At 41.6% G+C, this 23,352-nt stretch overlaps 1 protein-coding gene across 1 annotated transcript; it reads right to left on the bottom strand.

The window, feature by feature from the left end:
• Positions 1-567: 567 nt before the first annotated feature.
• Positions 568-23,087, bottom strand: LOC117400242 (tRNA (adenine(58)-N(1))-methyltransferase catalytic subunit TRMT61A-like). The gene is made up of 4 exons (XM_034905313.2): positions 22,975-23,087; positions 20,287-20,659; positions 13,267-13,533; positions 568-1,256 (listed from the first exon to the last, which is right to left on the bottom strand). The coding sequence occupies exons 2-4, from the start codon at positions 20,615-20,617 to the stop codon at positions 961-963; spliced, it is 894 nt and encodes a 297-aa protein (XP_034761204.1). The 5' UTR covers positions 20,618-20,659; positions 22,975-23,087; the 3' UTR covers positions 568-960.
• Positions 23,088-23,352: the final 265 nt, after the last annotated feature.

The raw sequence follows: 23,352 nt of genomic DNA, 5'->3' as shown, positions 1-23,352 counted from the left end.
TTCTTCCTGTGTGTTAGTCCCGTCATGGTGGTGCTTTGTGATGTCTCATCAATCTCCAAACACACCCTAGATTTCAGCTTTAACCCTTTCAGTCTGGAATTATTTTGTCGAGCTGAAAAATGAAAATTCCTTTATTCATGAAAACAGAGACAACATATATTCATACACTACCTCGGACTGGGACCGGGGAGTCCCGTGAGGTTCCAACGTGATTTCTGACGGCATACTGCATGTTAACATACAGCGCTATGATAAGACGAGCTCTTGAGGTCCTACCAGGACTGAAAGGGTTAACTGGGACACTGGACTTGCTTCACAGTGGGCTGTGGAGCTGAATATATATTTTTTCTTGTTTAACCCATAAAGAACATGGTTATCAATTAACATTGTAGTCAAGGAGCATGGAACCATGGCAACCACATGCCCTAAAGCACATAACCATTTAAGTGTATCTATTAAACCTGCAGTAGCATCATGGGTATTACAGAACTACCCCTGTAACAGCCATAGTATAATTACCTTTATTTATTACTAGTACTATTGATTGATCATTAAAGCTCCAAAAACGAACCTCCACAATGGTTTTATTTAGGGATTGCATTAAATAACATGAAAGGAAAGGGAGCAGGATTATATAAAAAAAAATGTATCCCAGTGCTGTACGAGTGGGTTTATGCCAAGTCCAACCCATTCATAGACGTTCCACTGTATATCATTAATCTTGCAGCCTAGGACACAAGTTCTTTACTATTTAAAAAATCTATAAACATTCTGCTTCTGCTTTTCCTGTTCCTCTTGGTTCGCTGTTGAAACACAAGTGGTCTCCCAACCGATCTGGCTATTTATGGAAATCGTTTGGAAGGAGTGCCACTCTGTGTGTGTGTGTGTGTGTGTGTGTGTGTGTGTTTGTGTGTTTTAAGGCAGTATCTCAGCCATTTCAGAACAGAATTCTCCAGATGACTATAACAGGCTTTTTGTGGCGAAGGTCAGATAGCCGGTGTGACCGGCCATGTCTTTGGGGGTCACGCCGCTCTTGCAGATTGCAGTTGCTTGCTGGCCGGTGCCGGTTTCTTTGGGGTCTCCCTCCACCTGCGTCTCCATCCCGAAGTCCGGTAGCTGCAGGCTGACAGAGCGGACATCGTAGACCCGCAGCAGCACCTCCAGAGTGGAGATCTCCTTGAAGCCCAACTCGTCCATGGCCAGGCACGTTCTCTGGACCTGCTCGATGCACGGAGAGAAGGAGCACATCCGCCCACCTGGAACACAATTACAGATAAGAGCAATGCCAACCCCCACCTCCCCCCCAAAATAAAACAACAGGAGGAGACGAGTATTCATCAGAAACCCTGCGACGAGGCTTAACACTTGTGGTCCACATTTGTTTGTCCATTCGCTAGAACACACTACTTTCTTTATACCATATTTGGTATACTTTTAATTGTATTTATATTGCAGTTCTTGGCATCTAAATCCATGCTGTACAGCTCTTTAAATTGAAATGGTATTGCACAGTAAGAAGCTGGGTATACTGCACCATCACTGCACATTATATTCTCTCCTGCTATAACATAAAAAAAAAAACAAATCGCACCAGGCCAGATCTTTAGAAACACACAGTATTGAACTGTACAGTACTGTATAGCCATTGAAGGCAAACACACACACACACACACACACACACGCTCGCACGCACACACACACACACTGTCAGGGCGAACCCAATCAAGACGGCCAAGGTGATTAACATCCCTCCCCTCCTTTAAAAAGCTACACTGTTTACCACACTTACACTCATTTTCATATTAAGCTGAACTTACTGTACAGAATGAATGACCCAGTTAGTTCTTTCAGTTCTCCATATTGTTCAAGCTTTGTTTACTCTGACTAAGAAATTCCAACAGCGAGCTTAGAGAGCGAGCAGTTCAATATAAATAATCTTCAGGGGTAGCACTGATACACTGTGTTTGTATAGGAGCAGTGCTTGGTTACCCAAAGATATGTTGAAAGTCACCATGGAGATTATTCTGCTGCACTTTCCATTCACCAGCTGGAGTCCCATACACAGTATTCCCATTCCTCACATCACCATTGCCAGCAGCTCTCCATTAGACTGCTAATGCAGTCTTATCTCATTGCCCCTTGGCTATGTACAGCCAAGCCTTGCATCCGTATCACTTCAGAGCAGCAGATAAGGGGACCAGGCACACAGCACACTGGGAAGAGCTGGCGCCTATGGCTCAAGAGGCCATGAGTTGAGATTTTAACAGAATATGCCAAAGACCCTTTTAATCAAGGGTGTCCAGTCCCAGTCCTGGAGGGCCATTCCACTCCAGGTTTAACAGGTAACATGAATTAATTAACTACTTCAGGGTCTGGATGGAGGTTTCATTGGTTCGATTAAACAGTTTAGAACAGGGTTGGAACAAAGACCTGGACTGGAAGGGCCAACTTTGGCCACCCCTGCTTTTAATGTCACCTCTCTTTATATGGAAAAATATCTTCTATTTTCACACGCAAGCCAATCCAGACTAGCTGCAACCCATGTCCCTGTGAGTTAAGGTAAATTCACTGAGCCTCTGTAACCCAAAACAGTAAAATTCGGTGCAGCTCTGTATGAATGTACAAAAAAATGAGGATTTCAAATTCTGAGGATTAGGAAGCATTACATCATGCTGGGTCAGCTGTCGCATATTTGAGCAAGGACGGCGCCCCTGACCTGTGTTTACAGCACCAGGAAGTGTCAGGCTGTGTGCACCTCATAGCGAGGCTCATTCAAATCTCATTACACAGCATTGGTAACAGCTTGGTGTAGAACAGCAGGAGCGGCTTGTCCGGGGAACTGAAAACATTAACGGAGGAAGAAATTCACACTTACGGATGCTTTTACTGGATAGGGATTTATATAAATATTTCTCCTGAACTGTATTGTACATGTAAACACAAACAAATGATCGTGTCGCAATTACATTGAAGACCAGACGGAAATGAGCCAGCGTTTCCCAGCAATCAAATTAAATGAATAAATAGACGGAAGAGACTGACTCCTCTGGCCTTTTCTTGAGCAGGTCACTTTTAGGTAGAACTGTCACAGTATAAGGGATTAACAGGGAGTGAAGTAGACTGTGACAAAAACTTAAAACAACAGCATTAATTAACACTCTGATGTAGTTAATCTTTGGAATACAGACAATGCATTGCTGCCAGTAATGGAACTCACTGGGTCTTGGTTAATAATCCACAGTGTAGCGGATCTTAATACCGGCATCTTAAAATGCATATATCTGATTTTTTTGTAGACATCATTTCGCTATATATATTTTTTATATATAATAATTTTAGGAAGCATGTTAATAAATCACCCCAGCTGGATCAGTTCAGAGTTAAGAGTTAAAAGCAGGTGTTTCATTGAACTCTGTTGGTTGGTTGATTGCTCACTTCTATTCTTCCTGAAATCCCCCCTGTGAACAGCTTCCTTTTCGACACGGCTTCACTGCAGGGTTCTATACCTCTCCTGGCAATGTCACGTCATCTGCATGCCAAACAAAGATTACTGCAAAGCCTGGAGCACATGAGGGGTCATCAGAAGGACTCAGTGATGTGCAAATCTTTGTCTTGTGACACCCCCCCCCCCCCACCTTCTCGAGTTCCTGGGTGAAAAAGGAAGCTGGCTTGGTCGTGGGATCCAAGCCATGTGGGGAATTGCTGCGGTGAGGAGAAAAGCGATTGGGCATTCCAAACTGGGAGAAAATTGGGGGAATTACAATTGGACACACTAAAAAATAATAATAATAATAATAATAATAATAATAATAATAATAATAATAATCCCCTACAGCAGTTGCATTCTTGTAAATTTGACATTCAGTTAATGTTCCAAATCATTACTTTTTTCCCCAGGACGTTTCATCCCTTATGCCCAAGACGCTTTACAATTTCTGCTTTAAATCATCTACCTCAACCTTTTTCTGTCAATCAATCTTCCAGATTCTCACCTCCCCCTCAGCAATCAGACAAATCACTTTCAATTGCAGCTTGGGCTGCACAGCAGCAGATCCCTCACGGACGGTCTGAAAGTCCATTCGACTTTTAAACATGCCCCCCCGCTCCCTCAAGCAATTACAGGCAGAATCAGCACTACATCTGCAAATAGCTTGTACTTGTCTGCCTCTAACCTTGAAGAAAAAGGACCCAATCAGGTATCTGTAAAATAATATATGCTGGTTACGGTAACTGCTTCTGGTAGGTCTATGATTAGCAGCATATTTCTCTTTTGATTCCCTCTGTATGAGACGCACACTCATCATCTGGCTCTTATACTCAGATGGATTTTTTTCCCCCTCCACTTCTAAGTCAATCGCACTTAATCTGACCTTAAAAACATTCTGCAGCCTCGTCTGATGGCAACATCCACACGCATCTGCTTAACCCTGCAAATACGCCTCTTACTTAAGCAAGCCAGATGGCTAAGAATCTTGAAAGAATACAAATGGTTAAAGCAGGCACTTAAGCCAGCGGGCTTCGGATGCATTCCCAAAAAAGCAAAACATTATTATTATTTGTATTATATTCATGCCGTCACAAAAGCATGAACCTCAATGACACATCAAGGACAACGGAAAATACTGCATTGGCCACAGATCAGTGCTGATGCAGAGCTTTATGCATCGTACTGTCTCGTCACATATTAACACATTTGTTTCCATACACAACAGAAGAAAGCAACTCTATGCATCCAGGATTTCATTTGTCTCCTTCCAGGTTGCCCGGGGAAGATGGCTTTTACTACAAGGTATGCCTTGGTGTTTAACCAGAGCACAACTGAGACTTGTATACAAGCATTTCTTGAGAAATGGCCAATAACTGCAGGAATTGAGCAGAGTAATAAGGTCGGAGGTGAAGGTCACAGTCACCAGTAAATATTGTCCGTGACTGGGGAAGCTCAATCAATGAGGAGAGTCAATCTGAAACCTCAGCTCAGCTACATTTCTGGTTGGGAGGGGGGGGGGGGGGGGGGGGTGGTGGTGAAAAGTCTTGAATTACTCTTCTAATTACTTCCTTAAATATTTACTACCCCCCCCTCCACACACACACACATTTTTGTTTTGTACTCCCTGCGTTGTGAGTCTCATTATTTATTCCACTAGCTTCACACTGTCGACGTGGCTTTATTTATAATTCAAACACTTTCGCTCACAGCAGACACTCCAATATATGACTTTTCCATCCAAGCAGGATTTATGGAGACACACTGACAAGGCAGGGGGGGTGAAGCTGAACCCCAGTTCAGAGGCACTCTGACAAGGCAGGGGGATGAAGCTGAACCCCAGTGCAGAGGCACTCTGACAAGGCAGGGGGATGAAGCTGAACCCCAGTGCAGAGGCACTCTGACAAGGCAGGGGGGTGAAGCTGAACCCCAGTGCAGAGGCACTCTGACAAGGCAGGGGGATGAAGCTGAACCCCAGTGCAGAGGCACTCTGACAAGGCAGGGGGATGAAGCTGAACCCCAGTGCAGAGGCACTCTGACAAGGCAGGGGGGTGAAGCTGAACCCCAGTGCAGAGGGCACCTAAAGACTCTCTACATCATTTTATTGTTGGACTTGGGCAACGCCAATATTTTATTATCATTTCTGCTGGGGAACATCATTGTTGCGGTAGAAAAAAACCAAAAGAAAATGTAATTGATTTAATCTGTCTAGTGTCATCAAGAATTTGATGGTCCACTTGAATCAAATTAAACCTGTTTTACAGTTTAAAAGAGAAAAAGAGAGGATTTAAAATGATTTGAACCAATTTCTATAGAATACATTTCCTACTTGTAACATACCAAATAAACACCCACCATATGCAGCACACCTTTGTGTAAATGTTCCGCTCATCACATGACTGGTTTGTTATAAAATCAATCCCAGGCCTGTATTCTGTACTATAAAAGCTAGGGAAAAGACCAGGTAGATGGCTGACAATAGGCACTTAAACATGTGCTGCTGTATCGAAGTCTGGACAATTTTCTGATGTTTCATGGGATACAGACTCCGATGGGATGGCCTTAATGCATATTGATTACTCTAGCTTCCCTAAAGGCATGCAATCACTGATAAATGAACATGCTGTCCTGACCGCCCGTGGTGGCCCTTTACCCTATTGACAGTGTTTTGGCAGGTGTTTCCAATTTTTGGTCCAGCCCTTGTAGTTTATACATTCCCACTTATGCTTACGACATGTACCATTAGCGTAATAAGTCCAAATAGCTAAACAGTTAAGACGAGACATCAGGCACGCTTTCAATTGCAAATAGTCAGTTGGGAAACGTCACTGACAAATAAGGAAGTTGATTTTCTTTAACAAGTATAAACATTTCTTGCCGAAGGGTTTACAGCCTTGTTCCAGCAAGGGGGGGATCCCAGCTGGTGAGTGATGAAGCTTAGGAGATTGGGTTAGAAAAGTGCGATAGGCTTAATGCTTGGAGTACAAGCTAGCACAGCAACAGAATTTCAAGCCAATGCCTTAGTGTTTATGAACCATAAACGCATAACTAACAGATTATAGTGCATAAAAAGATCTGCAAATCTTTAATTAACACTGAAGTATTAGCAAATGAGCAAAAAAATAAACAAAAAAAGGGAAATTTGAAATGTGTAAATGATGCCATTTAAAACACTGCGTGGCAATATAAAAATAACTTCATAAAAATTATGAAAATAGACCCATCTTAAAAGGAAACTAAACTCCCTTCCAGAGCTCACTCCCTTTCATGGGCATGTAATTCATGCTCAAATGGTTGTGTTGCTAAGGAAACCAGTGTTCTCTTCCAACAGTAGCTTTGCAGTTCATGTCAATCTGTCATGTGACCTTGGCAGGCCCCCTCTGATGCTCTCTTGAAACAACAAAACAAAACAAAAAAATGAAAACAAAACAGGGAGTGTTGATATATTGCACTGATGCTGATCAACTTGCACAAATCTGCTCTGTTAAAATTTAAAACTTCAGACTCACCAAGGCCAGGAGGCTGTTTAGAAGTGTGGCCCTGTCTCATTTTCCACTTCTGGTACCCAACTCAAATAAACCTGCTTTTTTTTCTTCTAAAGTATATATATATATATATATATATATATATATATATATATATATATATATATATATATATATATATATATATATTATTTACATTTTTTAAATGTTTGGTCTAAGAAACCTAAATTTGGAAGCAGATTTTTTTCATGATCTACAACTATCCTAATACATGCCAATACTTTGAAACATACTGCTCTTGCAACATGGAAAAAAGCAGCTGCTACAAGCTGAAGTCATTTTTAAAAACTGCTCTTTCTGGCTGCGATCAATTGAATTCAGAATAATGTATTATTAAACATGTTAGTCCAACAGTGTCTGTCTGATATGTACTTTTAAACATGCAGCTGAGCTGTGTTCCTCACTAATATTTTGTGCAGGGCCACATCAGTGCCAAACCGGGGGACACCACTGGCCAATACAATGATCAGCTTTACTCCTTCAGCAGCGTAACGGGCCCCACTCATAAAAACCCTAAGGACCTTTCGAAAGAACATTTTGTTCAGGACTGTTTTTCTAAACGCTGAACAAAAAAGTCCTCTTTAAAACAGTCCTTAAAATGAAATTAATAGGGCCCTATAAGTCCCAAATGTTTTAAGGGGGTAGGATTTGTAACTGTACAGAGTAGGTAAATGTACATTTTAACTTGTGGGGCGTATCTGGGCCCGCAGGACGTACAACGAGTTAAAAGCTGGGGTTCTAGTTCAGCTATGAGACTGCCAGGAGGGATGCTAAAAAAAAAAAGTTAATAATAGTGCCTTTCATTTATCATTGAGACAAGTGCACAATCAGCCACAAGAAGCTTGCCTATTTGCCTCTCCTGATCTTGGCTAGATTGTGTATCCCATTACCGTGATTCATTTTCCTCTGCAAACACAAGTAAACTTACCAGAGCTCTGATTAGAACATACTTACCATGGGGAATACTAAACAACTTCACAGCAAAACTGAATAACCAAAAGGCTGGCCTACTGCATTTTGAAGACACAGGTCTGCTCTATATTCTTTTGGAACTGAAAGCACAGTTTCAGGCAGTTAGGTGAAACAGAGCACAATACCTGTACAGTGTTCATCCCTGATCTGTCATGCTTTCAAAATCAAAGCACATTCACTACAGTTCTATCCAATTAAAAGTTGAAATCTCGCTTTCCTAAAGCTGTATTTCCTACATGCAATTACGAGAAACAGTGCAGCTTTGAGAAGCATGCAGATCAGGATTTGGAGGGCAATTTCTCAGTTTTCAAAGTGCATTGAGTTTCTTATGGACCACAACAACCATCACGGCTATGTACGTATTTATTCAATGCTTAACTAACATTAAGCCTAGCAGGAGCCAGAGGAAACCCACACAAATCCTTTTAAACAGACTAACCCTCCGCCTTATACAGCTGCAGGAGTGTCTAAGCCTTCGCTCTTGCACAGTACTGCTAAGAGGATTAGCTGTCTGCTTGTGCTGCTGCTTGCCTTTCAGAATGCAGGCAGGCAGGCAGTGGAGCTACCGATGGAGTGAGCAAACCTCTGAACATATCCTGATCAGACCTGGGGTCAATTACAATTAGAAATTACAATTTTTGCTGAAATTTAAATTACAGTTACAGTGCTTTTTTTGTTCAATTGCCATTACAGTTACACTTATGCTGCAGTTAACCCCCCACCCCTCCCCCTTAGTCCCTCTATAAAGATCTTACCAAAAGCCGTAAACAAACTTATTGTAGGGATGGAAATAGACTGCTGCATAGCAGTTTCACCCATCCCACGTTATGCTATGAGCCTGATAAGGTAACAAGCTCAGATGTGTCTTATTAAACATGGTAAAACTAGGAATGGATCAAACTGCTATGTTCCCATCTCTGTATCTCTGTTATTGTAATGTCATCAAATCTACCATTTATTAAGTCTAATGTTACTGTTTATAGACATCTAAATGTACAACTGTCTGAACACAAGTGCCTCTTACAAAGGTTAAGGGGAAAGCAGATACCGGAGGTTTGTCATTTTGAAATGGATTCAAAACTCAGGCATCCTTTTCAGGGTCTCAGATGAACTCGAAAATTGGCAGCAGACTACACCATCACATCAATTAAGAATGATTATGGAAATATTGTATGAGTGTGCCTGGCAAAAAAAAAAGAGAAATCTCAATTCAGCTAGAGCCTGTACCACCTGTAGTAAAATTAAATAATACAAAACGAATGCTCTGCCCAAAAGCTAGGTCATCGATCAGAAGTAGAGTCTGTCCCGGGACAATCGGGGGGGGGGGGGGGGGGGGCGGGGTTGGGGATCTTTAGGAGCATTAACTACCATAGGTCGTGATTTTTGGTAACTTACAATGATAACAACTCTCTGGAACAATTTTTTTTTTAAAAATTACATATTTACAAACGTTAAGCAAAGAAGATAGGTATTCATTTTAAACTGATACATTCCTATAAAATTGTGAAATTGAACTTAATAAATAAACAGAGAAATCTAAATGTAGGTCTGGGCTGAGCTGCTAAAGAGTTTTTGTTTCATGTTTTTATTCCACTCCACTGGATTGAATTTTTGGCCCAGGTTAAAATGCAGCCAGGACACCACACTGCAGATCCGCCTTCAGATGGAGGAGATGCAGCCGAACCCCCTCCAGCACAATCCAACCCTGACGAAACACAACTCACTTCTCCAGTCAGCACTGCAACAGGATTGCATGGAGGCAGAAGGCTGGGGCAGAACAGAAGGATCAGACACCAGACAGTTACCACGACGACAGAACAAGTGTGGCTGCCAGGGAAAGGTGTTGCATGCTGGTTATTAATAAATGAATACCACCCCCCTCCCCCACCCCTTCACACCTTTGTCTAACAAGTTAATAAACAAATCTTGACAGATTTCACATGAAATTAGTTAAAAATGCTATCTAGACTCCTGAGAGACCAATCTATAAACCACAGGCAAAATAGTACAGCACATCCAGTACTTAAAGAAGAACAGGAGCAATGAAGCTGAAAGGCAATTCAGCTTTTTTTACAATGGGACTGACCAACGCAAAGGCATCAACAGTCCCATGCCAGCGGACCTTCTGTTGGTAGGAGGGCCGGCTGGGCATGTGTGGACTAGCCTGAGAGAGGCCATTGTATTAGTTTTGCTTCCAGGTAACCAGGATACTCTCCAAGCACAGCAGCTCTTCTGGTAGAACTACTGTAGGAATGTCTAATGCCGTTTTCAAAAACACTGTTTTGCAGCACAATGAAATATTTCAACACGTGTTCATCATCATCATTTAAATGCATACAACGCAATCATGCCAAGCCATCTTAAAGCGAGTCACAGACATAAGCAAACAACAGATGGGACCCCGATTCCCTAATGGAACTCGGAAGTGCATTCCACAGTGTCGGTGCAAGTCAGCTATATAGCTGGTCACACATGGACTGGGATGTGTCACAACACAGGAGACACTGACGAAGACATCACCTTGAAATGCTTCTCTGACTTCAGAACCAATTTTCTTTTTAGTACTGCTGCACGCTACATCTTATGACTCAAATTAGTGAGCCATCAAACACACAATTTAAGGTGAATATACATTGTAATAAGCAAAACTCAAAAACCTCCCTTAACCAGAATAACTGTGGATTGCTATACCCCCAGTTGTATCAATATACAGTTTCACTGTGTCTATGTACATAGTCAGTATCCCCTGGAGATTCAGGTTACTTCATAATGCGAGGCTCCTGCTGTTTAATAAATCTATGCATGCAATTAAACCCGGCTACCAATTAAGAACAAAAGCACGTGGAGCTACACAATGACAGGCTCACTAACTTTCACCCCCCTCCAAAGCAGGGCTCTGCTACCATTTCTTTATTATAGTCCAATATAACCTGCAGTCCAGTCATTCCCACTCATCAGAAGTCAGACACAGCATTACATTAAAAGCACTGTAGCGAATGCAGAACCTCCCTAATTTAGAACTGTGTGAGAGATTGCTTGGTTCTAAATCAGACTAACAACTAAAATGGTCTGGCGATGGAGCGGTTGAAAATAAGCCGCCTTTTGACAAATCAGAAATAATGCATTTTGGTGCTTAAAAGTGCAAGTAATCCTGGGTAATATCGTCTGAGCAAGAGATGCTTTGTGCAGCACAGCTAATAAATCCAGAGAGGCACCTCCCGCATGGACTCAGAGGAGCAGCATCACCCACGGGAGATTGAAACTGCAGTGCATCACAAACAAAACAGCGTAACCAGCACACCTCTCCACAACACAAACCCTTCTGGATCTCTCAATAGATATTACACAGCCACTTTCCCAGTCAATACACAGCAAGCAGCACATCAATGCAGCTGGTTTACCCCTGCATAGCAAGACTATTGATTTCAAAATCTATTTCATTCTACATTAGTCTACCAACAGCACGTCTTGATGCATTTTCATATATCTACTTTTTTGTTCAGTCTGTGGAACAATCAATCTTCAGATCTATCCTTCTGCTCGATCAATACCCCCAGAAATAGATGTAATTCAAGGTTAAAACAACTGGTTTCGTTGAATGTAATTTCCTACTTCTCTGCAGAAATGTGTGTGGGCCAGACAGTCTCAACCCTACTTCTACCACACGTTAATGTGTGTAGCTGTGTAAGTTACTTTTTAGTGTAATTGCAATTACTGCAACTGAACCAAATAGCATTGTAATTGCAACTGCAATTTCAGCAAACGATTCTGCTGTAATTGTTATTGTAATTCTAATTAGAATGGACCCAAGATCTGCTCTACAGTACCCATCCCTTTATTTAGAATGTTTGTTATGCTGCTCAGTCTAACTGGCTACCATGTATGTGCAGTGCAGTCAGCAGGAGTTCTAGTGACGAGGAACATAAAACAAATGAGTAGGCTCAGGGACTCAACACTGGTGCCGGTAGACAAGTTTTGGAAGACAAGATTAAAATTGGAGTGCTGCAAGACTGTAAAAACCGAGGGAGGTGTCTCCTATCTGATCAGTGTCTATACACACACACACACACACACACACACACACACACACACACACACACACAGACAGACAGACAGCGAGCGAGAGAGAGAGAAAGCGAGCTTTTTATAAAATCAATCAGAGTGAATTCTAAGTATTCCAGGAGAGCTGCAGATGGCCGAGTCATCTAAAAAATGTTTAAACAAACTGTATGATGAGGAGACAGAGAGAGAGAGTCTGCAGGAACAAGACACACATGGGGCTTCTGAAACACCTGATCTAAACCCCTGGCAACTGCAGGTACACTAGGAGAGGTCCATTTATTGGCCAGTTTAGTTTCTTGCTAGTTTTATACTGTATATTTTCATCACATCCATGCTAATTCCCCATGGACTGACTCATATGTAGGTACAGTCATCTTCTTACATCCAAGTCATATTCTCTTTGCATCATGTTCCCATACTGCATAATAACCTAGAATGAGTATGTTGTCATCTCTTGATGCCATAACCATGATTTATTGACACTGCCTTCGCCTTAGACGATTTATAACCTGGCTCAATAAATCTTCATATTGACCTTAACAGATATCACTGCAGTGCCTGCTTATTATACAGAGCAATGACTGTTGTGGTTTGTCGAGCTGACTTCAATTTATAGCACAGGGGCCGAGCAGTTTTAAACTGATAGAGCCAATAGACTCAAGGCCTTCCAAGGGGGGGTTGTAAATGAATCTAGTAAAACAGTTAGACTGCCGCAGAGAAAGACGAGACTGCTGGTGTTGGAAAAGCTGACACTGTCGGCGTGGGGAGAATACGAGTTAGATTCAGAGAAGAGGAAAGATTCCGACTTGGAATAGGAATATTCACTTCTGGCAGCCCAATACCGGTTTCCAATTCCCTTTCCAATATTCCCAAAATCCAATTTAAATTCCCACTCCATTTTAATCAATTCCAACACACCATTGATCAAAATTGCAATTAGCAGTATTCTGTTAAAATGAACTTCTCACACTGGCAACAAATGACATGGAAGTCACTGATAGTCAATTAGACTGGCTTCAAATGAAAGCAGTTAACCAATCACAATAATTATTATGTCTCTTCCTTCGAAGGAAATGGAATTGATTTTAAAAAGGAATTGGAACTGAAAAACAGACTCCACCCCTGTTTTCAGGCTCTCTTATCAAGCCAATACAAGGGGAGAAACATCACCAGGGTGGTGCTACGAGCAGGTAGCCACCTTACCTTCTTCTTTGAGAGCAGCCTTGGCGTGTCCGATAGCTTCCCATGGGGAGGGGATGTCCAGGAACACCGCGTCGGCAACTCCGACCACGCCGAAGCCCTCTTTACACACATCCTGGTTCTTCACAGTGGCCAAGTGCGCCACCTTGTGCTCCCGGAACTCCTCGGCTGCCTTCTCGGCTCTCTGCTCGTGGAACTCCACGGTGTAGAGGTGGCCAGTGGGGGCGATGGTCCTGATGATGGCATGGGAGAGAGAACCACTGCCAGTACCTGAAAACACAGCCCAAACAACACATCGACATTTAGCACCCAATCATTTCCTTCCCTCAGACAGCCAGCAATCTTGAGCTGCAGCATCAGGACCGTGCTACACCTCTCCTGTACTGGTCAAGGCAGGGAAATTCTCTAGTACCGGAGGATCATTCCACTACAGGTTCAAGAAGCAGAATTGCATGGATACCTCAGGACCTGGTCAAGGGTTTGGTTGGTTAAGTTTAACCGTCTCATAAGCTGCTACGACAGGTCTGCAATACAGATATCAGGCACATCATGCTATCCTAACAGGATGGCTGAGGGTACTGTATATACACACAGAGGATATCATATCTGCTATATTCAGCACATAGCTTTGATGTAGAACTCATTAAAACACACAATAAACCATCACTCTTACGTCTGTTTGGATTCACATTGCACGCATTTAACATTCAGCTTAAAAAGGAAATGCTGGGGCTCCCGAGTGGCGCATCCGGTAAAAGCACTCGCTAGAGTGCAGGATGCGCTCTATAGCCTGGACGTTGCCGGTTCAAGTCCAGGCTATTCCACAGCCGACCGTGGACGGGAGCTCCCAGGGGGCGGCGCTCAATTGGCCGAGCGTCGCCCGGGGTGGAGGGAGGGTTAGGTCGGCCAGGGTGTCCTCGGCTCACCGCGCACCAGCGACCCCTGTAGTCTGGCCGGGCACCTGCGGGCTTGCCTGTAAGCTGCCCAGAGCTGCGTTGTCCTCCAACGCTGTAGCTTTGAGGCGGCTGCACGGTGAGTTCGCAGTGTGTAAAGAAGCGGGCGGCTGACGGCACACGCTTCGGAGGACAGCGTGTGTTCATCTTCACCCCTCCAGAGTCAGTGCAGGCGTGGTAGCAGTGAGCTGAGCCTAAAAATAATTGGGCATTTCAAATTGGGGAGAAAATAATAAAAACTATTTGGCAACGACTAAATTTTTTTTTAAAAAAAAAAGGAAATGCAGTTTACCCACAAGAAGTGATGTTTTAGAGTGAGAGCGGCTCACTTTCACACAGCCAAGATCACAAAAACAGTTTGTGTTCTCATGGCAACAATGAGAGCAATGTTTATCCAGAGGTCCTACATTGAAATGCAAATGAGGGCGGATGAATGAAGTCACAGATTTTGAGCAAACCAAGGGGAGATTGCCAGATCAGACTCAGGAACGGCATATTAGCCCCCCCCCCCCCCCCCCTTTGAAAATGCATTTATTCTGTGTACATAAACACATAAATGTAATTTGTGCATGCAAACAGATCAATTAAAAACCATGCACTTTGCATGGTTCTGCCCTTGGGATTGTAACACAATAAAGGTGACTGCAACAGGACTTAATGTACTGTGCTTGAGAGCTGAGCCATAGAAGACTTATATCCGAGAACACATTACAGCACTGAGACTCAAAATGAGGGAAGACTACTAATAAACTCTATACACCAAACTGGACACACAAACCTAGCTGCCGTATAAGCACCATTAGGTAGCCTTTGTGTTTTCAATATTAAAACATACCGGGCTATAATGCAAAGACACATCTTCAGAGAGTAAAAAAAATATATAATTTGTATCATTAAAAAGGGGAAATCTGTTTATTATCTTACTATAATGTGAACAGGTAAAACTGAGTTGAACATAGCTGGTTGATAGCTAGGGTATGTTTAGTACAAATCTGGAGATTTAGAAGTGAAGGAAGTGACATCATCATGCTAGATAGGATTGTTTCTCCATAAGCCAGGTGAAGGAATGCAGGTAGGTAGGTAGGTAGGTAGGTAAAGTAGACAAATCTAGTCTCTTCCTTCCCCTACAAAACAGACAAACCCCTTAAAGAAAACACAGTACTGTATAAACATGCAAAACACAGACATTTCAGCAGCAAAGTCATTAACAGGATTGACTAAAATATAAGAAGAATTTCAAATCGCTTGCTCTTTAATTTAAGAGGTGAAAAAAGTAGCTGTAAACTAATTGTTTGTAAAGGTTTATACATCTCGGAATGGGCATCATTTCCAATGCTTCAGCAGCGGTTAAAGGGCTTTATTCAGTTTTCTGTTCGGCTTCACAAATCAGCTGTCTATGAACGCACCATCTGTGAGCACCACGAGCCTTCTCCAGCAAGGTCACATGGGCAGGCTTAAGTGACCGACGTCATGTTAGCAAGGATAAGCCGAACCTGCACAGCACAGGCAGGAACACAGAAGAACACTGAATACTACAGTGTGCATGGCCCGTGAGTCTGTGTGTGTGTCTGTGCACCAAAAAAGATACTGCAACTGCACTAGCGTTCAATACCTAACTACTGGCTATTAGCCATCCTGCACACATGATACAGACATACTGTATAGATTTTAATGGTGCAAGCCGAGCGGATGTCCCCGGGATTATGCAAGATCCTTGACCTCAAAGAGCTTGTCTAAATTGAGCCCAAAGCAAGGAGGATTGTCGGTCATGTCCCTGGGATGACACTTCCAGCGCAGCAGGGAGTTCAACTGCCCATCCCCCTCCACCCACTCATCCTCCACACCACTGTTTATCAGTCTTATTACTCAGCGCGCAGGGCTAACTGTGCATGAATCACCCATTGCATCACAGTGTTGGAGGGGATTGAAATATACAGAAATGGAACTGTAGTTCAACTAACATTTACTTTGATGCAGAATGAGATAAAAGTCCCTGTTTACAGTCCTGACCTATATGCAGAGGACATGATTCAGACACAGAGATCAAGCAAGAAGCCCTAGGTCTAACAGCAAGCAAGCAAGCAAGCAGGTGAATTTATATTTGAAAGTTGGTTTTGCTTTTTTGTCAAACTTTCAAACTGCAAATACTCATGGATAACGCAGCCACAGGCAATACAGGCTGCCGTATTGCAGCATCTTTATAGGTTTACATTATCTAGAGAAGAGTTTTAGATCCTGGAAACAAACCCTTCAATACGCCTCTGCTCTTTCCCACCTGTCCTGAACACTGTCCTACCCGACAGTAATACTGAAGCTCAACAGACAAGCCGTCAGTCACAACACCCACATTGATATTCATCAATCTATCCTCACAAGACAGGGAAACATTTTGCACTGTAGATTTCAGTTCTAAAAATGTAACCACATGACACATTACATACACTTTGCAATTACTAAAATGCAATGTTGTACAAAAACACACACACACTACAAAATGGTACTACAAAAGTTTCCCAATAATAAATAATGTCAGACAGTTCTTTACAGTTGCAGTATACCATGGGCACAAAAAACAGTAGCAAAGAGCTATACTCAAATACAGATTAACACTGCAGCACAACAGAACCATGCTGCTATTGTTCTTTTTATCAAGGTCCTTTATTCACCGATAAACGTTATCTATAATTATTATTTTCCACTGACAGGCAAATAAACTGGAAAGGGCTTTTCATTATCCAGTCTCCATTAACCAATTACAACTCAAAACACCCCAATTACAGATAAATATACCAACCAATCAGAATGAGTTAAGCACACATCCAAGAACAAAGCAGTATACCACATTACATCACCAGTATCCAATCACAATTAAACTATTCATACTCATTTAAACCTTAATTTCAAAATCACCTTAGTATTACCAAAAAACAAATTCAGATATCTATTTTTTTGAAATGGGTTTTCACAAAGAAAATGTGAAATCTTGAAATGCACCTCCTAGGTTGCCTAGTCAGTGAAGAGGATTTTTTTTACCCTAGACAGCACTACAGTAGTGGAGTTATTTTTTCTAGCACTCTTTGCAGGTCTGCAGTGCTCAAACGGTAAGGACCTCTGAATAGATTCTGATAAAAACTACGTGAACACTATAGATTGGTTAGTGCTGCACAAAACGATTACTAGGATAAGCTCTCCATGGTTGCTTGGGTTTGTGGAGATTGCTGCTTTTCTTATAGACTCTGTGGAGAACCACACTCCACACGAATCCAAGCAGCTGTTTCTTCACTTGTTTAATTTGGAATGGTAAATTAGCCTGATCAACACCAACGGCCCTGGTCGGTGGAGAGCTGATCTGAATAACCCAATAATCGCTTCTTGCAGCACTGATATCAGTGTTCATCAAAGAGAGAAAAGAGTAAAGAAGTTCAGGCTTTCAGGCCTGCAGATGTTGTTCACCCAAGGGCATTTTAAATCAGCGCTCGAGGGCCGTTTATCAACATTCACACGCGACTTTCCCCAACACTCCAACCCCATGGGACTCCTGATATCTGTGTAGGAGAGTGATGGCTGATAGCAGTGGGTTTCAATGCCACCTCTAAGGGCAATATGAAAGTTGAGGCCTGGCGACCTTAGCAGCAAGTTACGGTTGTGCAAACAAGCATGGTATCTAGACTTCTGAGTTTCGATCAGCTGGCTCTCGTAATATAAACACGTGATGAAGGCTGAACGGTCCACCTTCAATTCTCCTCCAGACCTTGACTGATATCCTTCTCGCAGGTTGACCTGGATGCAATGTGTGAGAGGGAGGCCCATATGCACAGCCCTGCCCAGGATACACCCCTGCAGCCCACACACTTGTCCTACTATCGCTTAATTAATGCTCCACTTGTCAGTTGAGGACAAATCCAAGACATCATTTTTGATAACAGAACACTTTTAAAACTAGGAAGAGAGATCTCAGAACAATAACGGGGCTGTTCCAAAGCAGTTGTTTTTTATTCTTTAAGAAACCGCCTCTGTTTTTAAGTATAGGCCATTGGTAAGAGCAAGCTGAGCAGCCATAGCAATCGATTACCAGTTTTCAGCTAATGGAAGAAACTGCAGAACCTTTTCATTTTAAACTGTATTCTCCTAGAACTTTCATAGTGCAAGAACAGGCATGCATAAGAGAACATTGACGGTACAAGAAGCGATCCTCATCAGTAAGAGAAGTGGGTGGAAATGTGGGCTATAAAACAAAACCAAAAAAATAAATCACAATTCAAACAGCTTATTAAGAAGAAAAGCAAACACTCACACAATGGTATTATATTAATAACGTCATGGCAGAGACACATTTCTTAATAAGGGAGAGCTGGAATCATTAGCTAGCAGTACCATTATCTATACCAGAGGAGCAGAGGAAATGCCGATTCTCTCTCCTGTCTGCAGAACCGGAGCGATCCATTATCTGCCTACACAACCGCTGCAGGGGCGGGGGTAATTATTCACGCTTCGGATGGTTTGTTCTCTTGACTATCATGCAGATTCAATATTGATTCAAAATTGCCCCTCGCTTCTGAAGAAAGGGGCAATCTTGTTAAAGAGATTTGCTTTCATGCACGTCATGAGTTTGTAGCTAACAACCAGCCCCATCAACTCTCTCTGAGACGTGTGAATACAGAAGAGGCTGGGTAACCCTTCCTGTGATCTAAAAGCACTGAGAAAAGAACAACTGATCTCCACTTGAGGGTTTTTACATATTTAAATCTGAAATTATTGGACCAAGCACTGGGAGAAAAAGAGGTATTTATGTAAGGAACCAAATGAGCCAACAGTCTATAGGCAAACTGTAAAAGAGCTTATATGACCAATAGCATTTACTTATTTATTTATTTTCACCTCCCCCATACATTCATTAGGATGCCTGCAATTGTCCAGTTACAATTTGTTGAGGTATTATGAAGACCAATACTAATGAATTTCAACAGCAAACGATCAACCAACCCAGTTCAACGTGTCCGACAGCTCCGTAAATCGTGCAGAAAGGATTGCTTCAGTCAGCTTTTTATTGTTTGCTGCTGTTGCCTTTATTTTTCTTGCAGCCCTTTCCACGGATGCTGGCATTAAGGGTTAAGTAAGTCTTCAACGCTCTGGAACTAGAGTGACACGTTGCCATTGTTTTCAGAATGTCAGCTGAGCTGCACTCCACAGGGAACCCAGGCCAGCTCTTGTGTCACAACAGACCTTATAAATATGCATGCAGGACTGCGCACACCACTGACACTACAGCCCCCTGCCCAGCTCTCCTCCCTCCCTCCCTCCTCTGCGCACCGCGCTGCACCATGCTCACTCAGGCTTGCACTTGCAGTCCTGCTGAGCACGCCATTTGCTTCACAGACAGAAGGAATACTCAAGACCCAAGCACTTCTGGCTCACTGTAAATGCATTACATCGCCCTTAAGAATAACACCAAAATACCTTATACTGCAGCATGTGGCTGCAATTCATGAAATACAGGGTAGTTTACTAGCACTATTAGTCAAATGCATAATAATACTGCATTGCCACTTTAAAAAGTGAACTCAGTCAACTAGTTTGTTCATCTTAACTACTTAACACACAGTAACTGTCCACAAACTAGACAAAACACCCCAAGACACTCACTTATAATCAAAAAAGAAAAGCTGTTCTGTGGTTTACAGGCTGCGGAGCAGATGGCTGCTTATTTATATGCCTGTAAATAGACATTGTATAAAAGCAGAGTTGGTTCACTTCAAGTGGCTGTCCATCTGCATTGGTGTCTTTCTTTCTCTTGACCCTGAGGTTTTCATTTGAATGCAGTTCCTAACCCCCAGCATGTTTCATTTGTGCGTAAGGTTTTTATTTCAACAGCATTCTGTTTCTCAGTTCCTGAAATGACCGAAGTTAAAGTTTTTCAGTCAAGCTTCAAAGTTACGAAGATGTCTCAAAGTGCTTTGGAGTTTAAAGAACACTGCTGTCATCGGCCATTTCTACAACAAAATGAGACAATTGCTAATTCAGGCTGCACTGCAGGAGCGACGCTCGTAACCCTTTTTAATGAAACACGCACCTGATTCACAGACCACTGATCCAGGCTTCAGCTCCAGCATCATAGTGATCATGGAGATGTCGGTGGAGTAGAGGATCTGGGTTCGATGGGGCAGGTTCTGGGTCCACAGCTCAGGGGTGGGGTGGAGGACGTACACCCATCCACCTTTGCTGCAGTTGACCTTGGACCCAAACCTCTTCCCGATTAGGTCCGAGGAGTGCCGGATGACACCGTATTTAGTCTGGGTCTGAGTGCCGTGCTGGGCCTTGACTGGAAACATAGACTCACGGCCCAGGAAGACAATGGCAATGTCACCTTCCTGGATGTACTCTCCATACTCCACAAAACTCATCTGAGACAAGAGCAGAACACTTCAGAGTGTTACGATCTCAGTCTGTAATTAAAAAATACATAAATTAAAAGAAAAAAAGAGGATCTTCAGTGTCTATCAGAGCACATGAAAACAGCAATTCAAAACCCAGTGATTATATACATCTTTGATGAAAAAAGGCACACGAACTGTAAACTCTAAGATCACAGCCAGGTGTTTTATAGGCTGAATGGGCTTCCCCTTTCGCCAAGAGAGAAAGTGACTTTACTGAATTTGATTTTAGCTGCCAATGATCTTCATTTACCTGACTGAATTAACACACAATAGCATTTCTTAAATGTTGACACAGAGCATCTTTTTGTTGTTGTTCCCAAGGCGATGCGATTTTAAACGATGGATTGATTTTTCACACACACATATATATTGTAGAAGCGTGATGTGAATGGCAGTATTAAGGGATCAGTCTTGTAATGCCAGCTCTTACTGGTGAAGAGGGTTTAATCATTCTTGGCGATGGCTTTGACCACTGTATAAGAATCTGCAGAAACATTCATTAAGATGATCCGATTGGGTCTGTCCTGCAGAGTGTCCATTAAAAACAAATATTGAGTTTACAGTCTAATAAATGTTATGCTTGCATTATTTAACCTACAGTACTTTTGCTAAGCAAGTGAGTTTCCTCAATAAAGTAATAAAACAGCAAGGAAGAAGAGACTGTAAAATGCAAGTACAGTGCTGACAATCAGCAAAATCTGCACTAGAGGTTCATCAGTGTAGAATGACACCTATCCTATATATTGTACTGCACCACCACAGCAATTCCACAATATATCTATTAAGTAATACAAAGAGCAAAAACAAGCAAAGCAACAATGTACTGCCTTCATTTGCTTTTCATGCTGCTATCATTTTAAAATATGCATATTTTAACTAAAATCTTTGAACACTTGTTATGCCAGGAGCAGGGGTGGAAATCAGACTCTCATATTCCATAGCAGTTTTGCCCATTCCAGCCACAATGTATACTGTAGGTAACAAGCACAGGTGTGTCTTATTAAACTCATAATAAAACCAGGAATGGATCAAACTGCAGGAGGGTCATCTATGTGAACCAACAGTAAAAAGTTAAGATTCTGCATCTATACAGATGTACTGGCAAGTAGAACTCCTTCCCCATACTTAGACTGGGTTTTCTAATTGGTTTTAAAACAAACGATGAGGTCAGTTTCACCCTTTATACACATATATATATATATATATATATATATATATATATATATATATATATATATATATATATATATATATGCATTAGACAATACCAACAAAAATAAAAAAATTAAAAAGAAGTAACTGAACAAGCAGTAGTCTGTGCTTTTGCTTACGATTTTGAGTTAGAATTTCCAGGCAAATTTCGAGAATACTGTTTTGTTTGTAACTTTGTAAAATGCTCGGTTTAGGTTCACCTTCCGGCACGCGCATCTTCCAAACGAACGAATCTTTTGCGGTTAAACGGTTTTATGCGGTAACGGCGCGGTGTAGCAGTAGCTCTGTCAAGAGGATTATGTAAGTGATAACGCGGTTATCTTTTATTTTCTACTAACACTTTAACCTATGAATGAAACACAATCCATTCAAACTTCATTTAAACATACCGACCGTCCTAGAAACCCCAACTAAATAAAATGCACTCTAAAATATTTTGTAATCATTGTATTGCAATACACATGATAGATAGATAGATAGATAGATAGATAGATAGATAGATAGATAAACAATCCATGTGAAGCGGACTGTACGTGTAACACCCAGTAGTGAAGCGCTACTCTATCACGGAACAAAACACCGATGATCTCGGTCTGAATATCTGATCATCATGAACTAGTACTGACCTGTGTGAGGTCGAACAGCAGAGTGGCCCAGACTTGCTTGCTACCTGTTTATTTATGATTATTATTATTATTATTATTATTATTATTATTATTATTATTATGATATTATTTTTTCAGAATGTCTTGCCCCGATACATTGTGTGTATTAGTGTGCCTCATGATATAAAATGACAACTTTGTTCCGTTTAATCGTTTTTACTAACTAAAATCACTAAAATCTACAAACAGTATATTTGTATTCTATTAAAATAATTAAAATACAATAATACGCATGCAACGAGATGGTTCCCTGGACTGAGTACATGTAGGTTTAAGTAAAAAGAGAGAAATACACGTGCCTCTCTCCAAGTACATAATATAGCTACATTGATTTACACACGTTTACACGCCATATAAACACAATGACCGATATTCCATGTATATATGTAATTAAACCGTGTAAATGTATAAACTGCGAAGCTGTTTCTGGAGATGAAAAGCACCCACCTGTGAATCAAGATGCACTTTGCAGATCAACACGCGTGCAGATGCTCGTCTCAGACTGATGACGTATTGGCAACTCTTAAAAAGGCAGATCATTATTTCTGTCCAGTTACTAAACTATCCTTGAATGATTTTGAATGTGTGTGTGCTTTTGTTTTACTTAACGGTCTTAAAAAAAAAGAAAATAAACCGCACACTCAAAAAGCAATCCCTTTTAAAATAATTTTGTTTTATTAACCAACGTTTCGGTACCTTCATCAGTGTCTAAACATAACTTTAAAAATCTCATTGTGTGATGTAATTGGCTATTTCCAAAATAACCTCTCCTGTAGCTTTTATTATTATTATTATTATTATTATTATTATTATTATTATTATTAT

The sequence above is a fragment of the Acipenser ruthenus genome, chromosome 18 (genome assembly GCF_902713425.1).
Source record: "Acipenser ruthenus chromosome 18, fAciRut3.2 maternal haplotype, whole genome shotgun sequence".
Taxonomy (NCBI): Eukaryota; Metazoa; Chordata; class Actinopteri; order Acipenseriformes; family Acipenseridae; genus Acipenser; species Acipenser ruthenus.
Note: the sequence above shows the minus strand (reverse complement) of the source record. Positions and strands in the feature narration are given on the sequence as shown.

Excerpts from the sequence above, each read along its gene's own strand:
- LOC117400242 (XM_034905313.2), bottom strand. The coding sequence starts at position 20,617 with ATGAGTTTTGTGGAGTATGGAGAGTACATCCAGGAAGGTGACATTGCC. Across the intron at positions 13,534-20,286 it reads ATCAGTGGTCTGTGAATCAG|GTACTGGCAGTGGTTCTCTC; the intron begins GTGCGTGTTTCA and ends CTGTGTTTTCAG. Across the intron at positions 1,257-13,266 it reads GGCTGCTCTCAAAGAAGAAG|GTGGGCGGATGTGCTCCTTC; the intron begins GTAAGGTGGCTA and ends ATTGTGTTCCAG.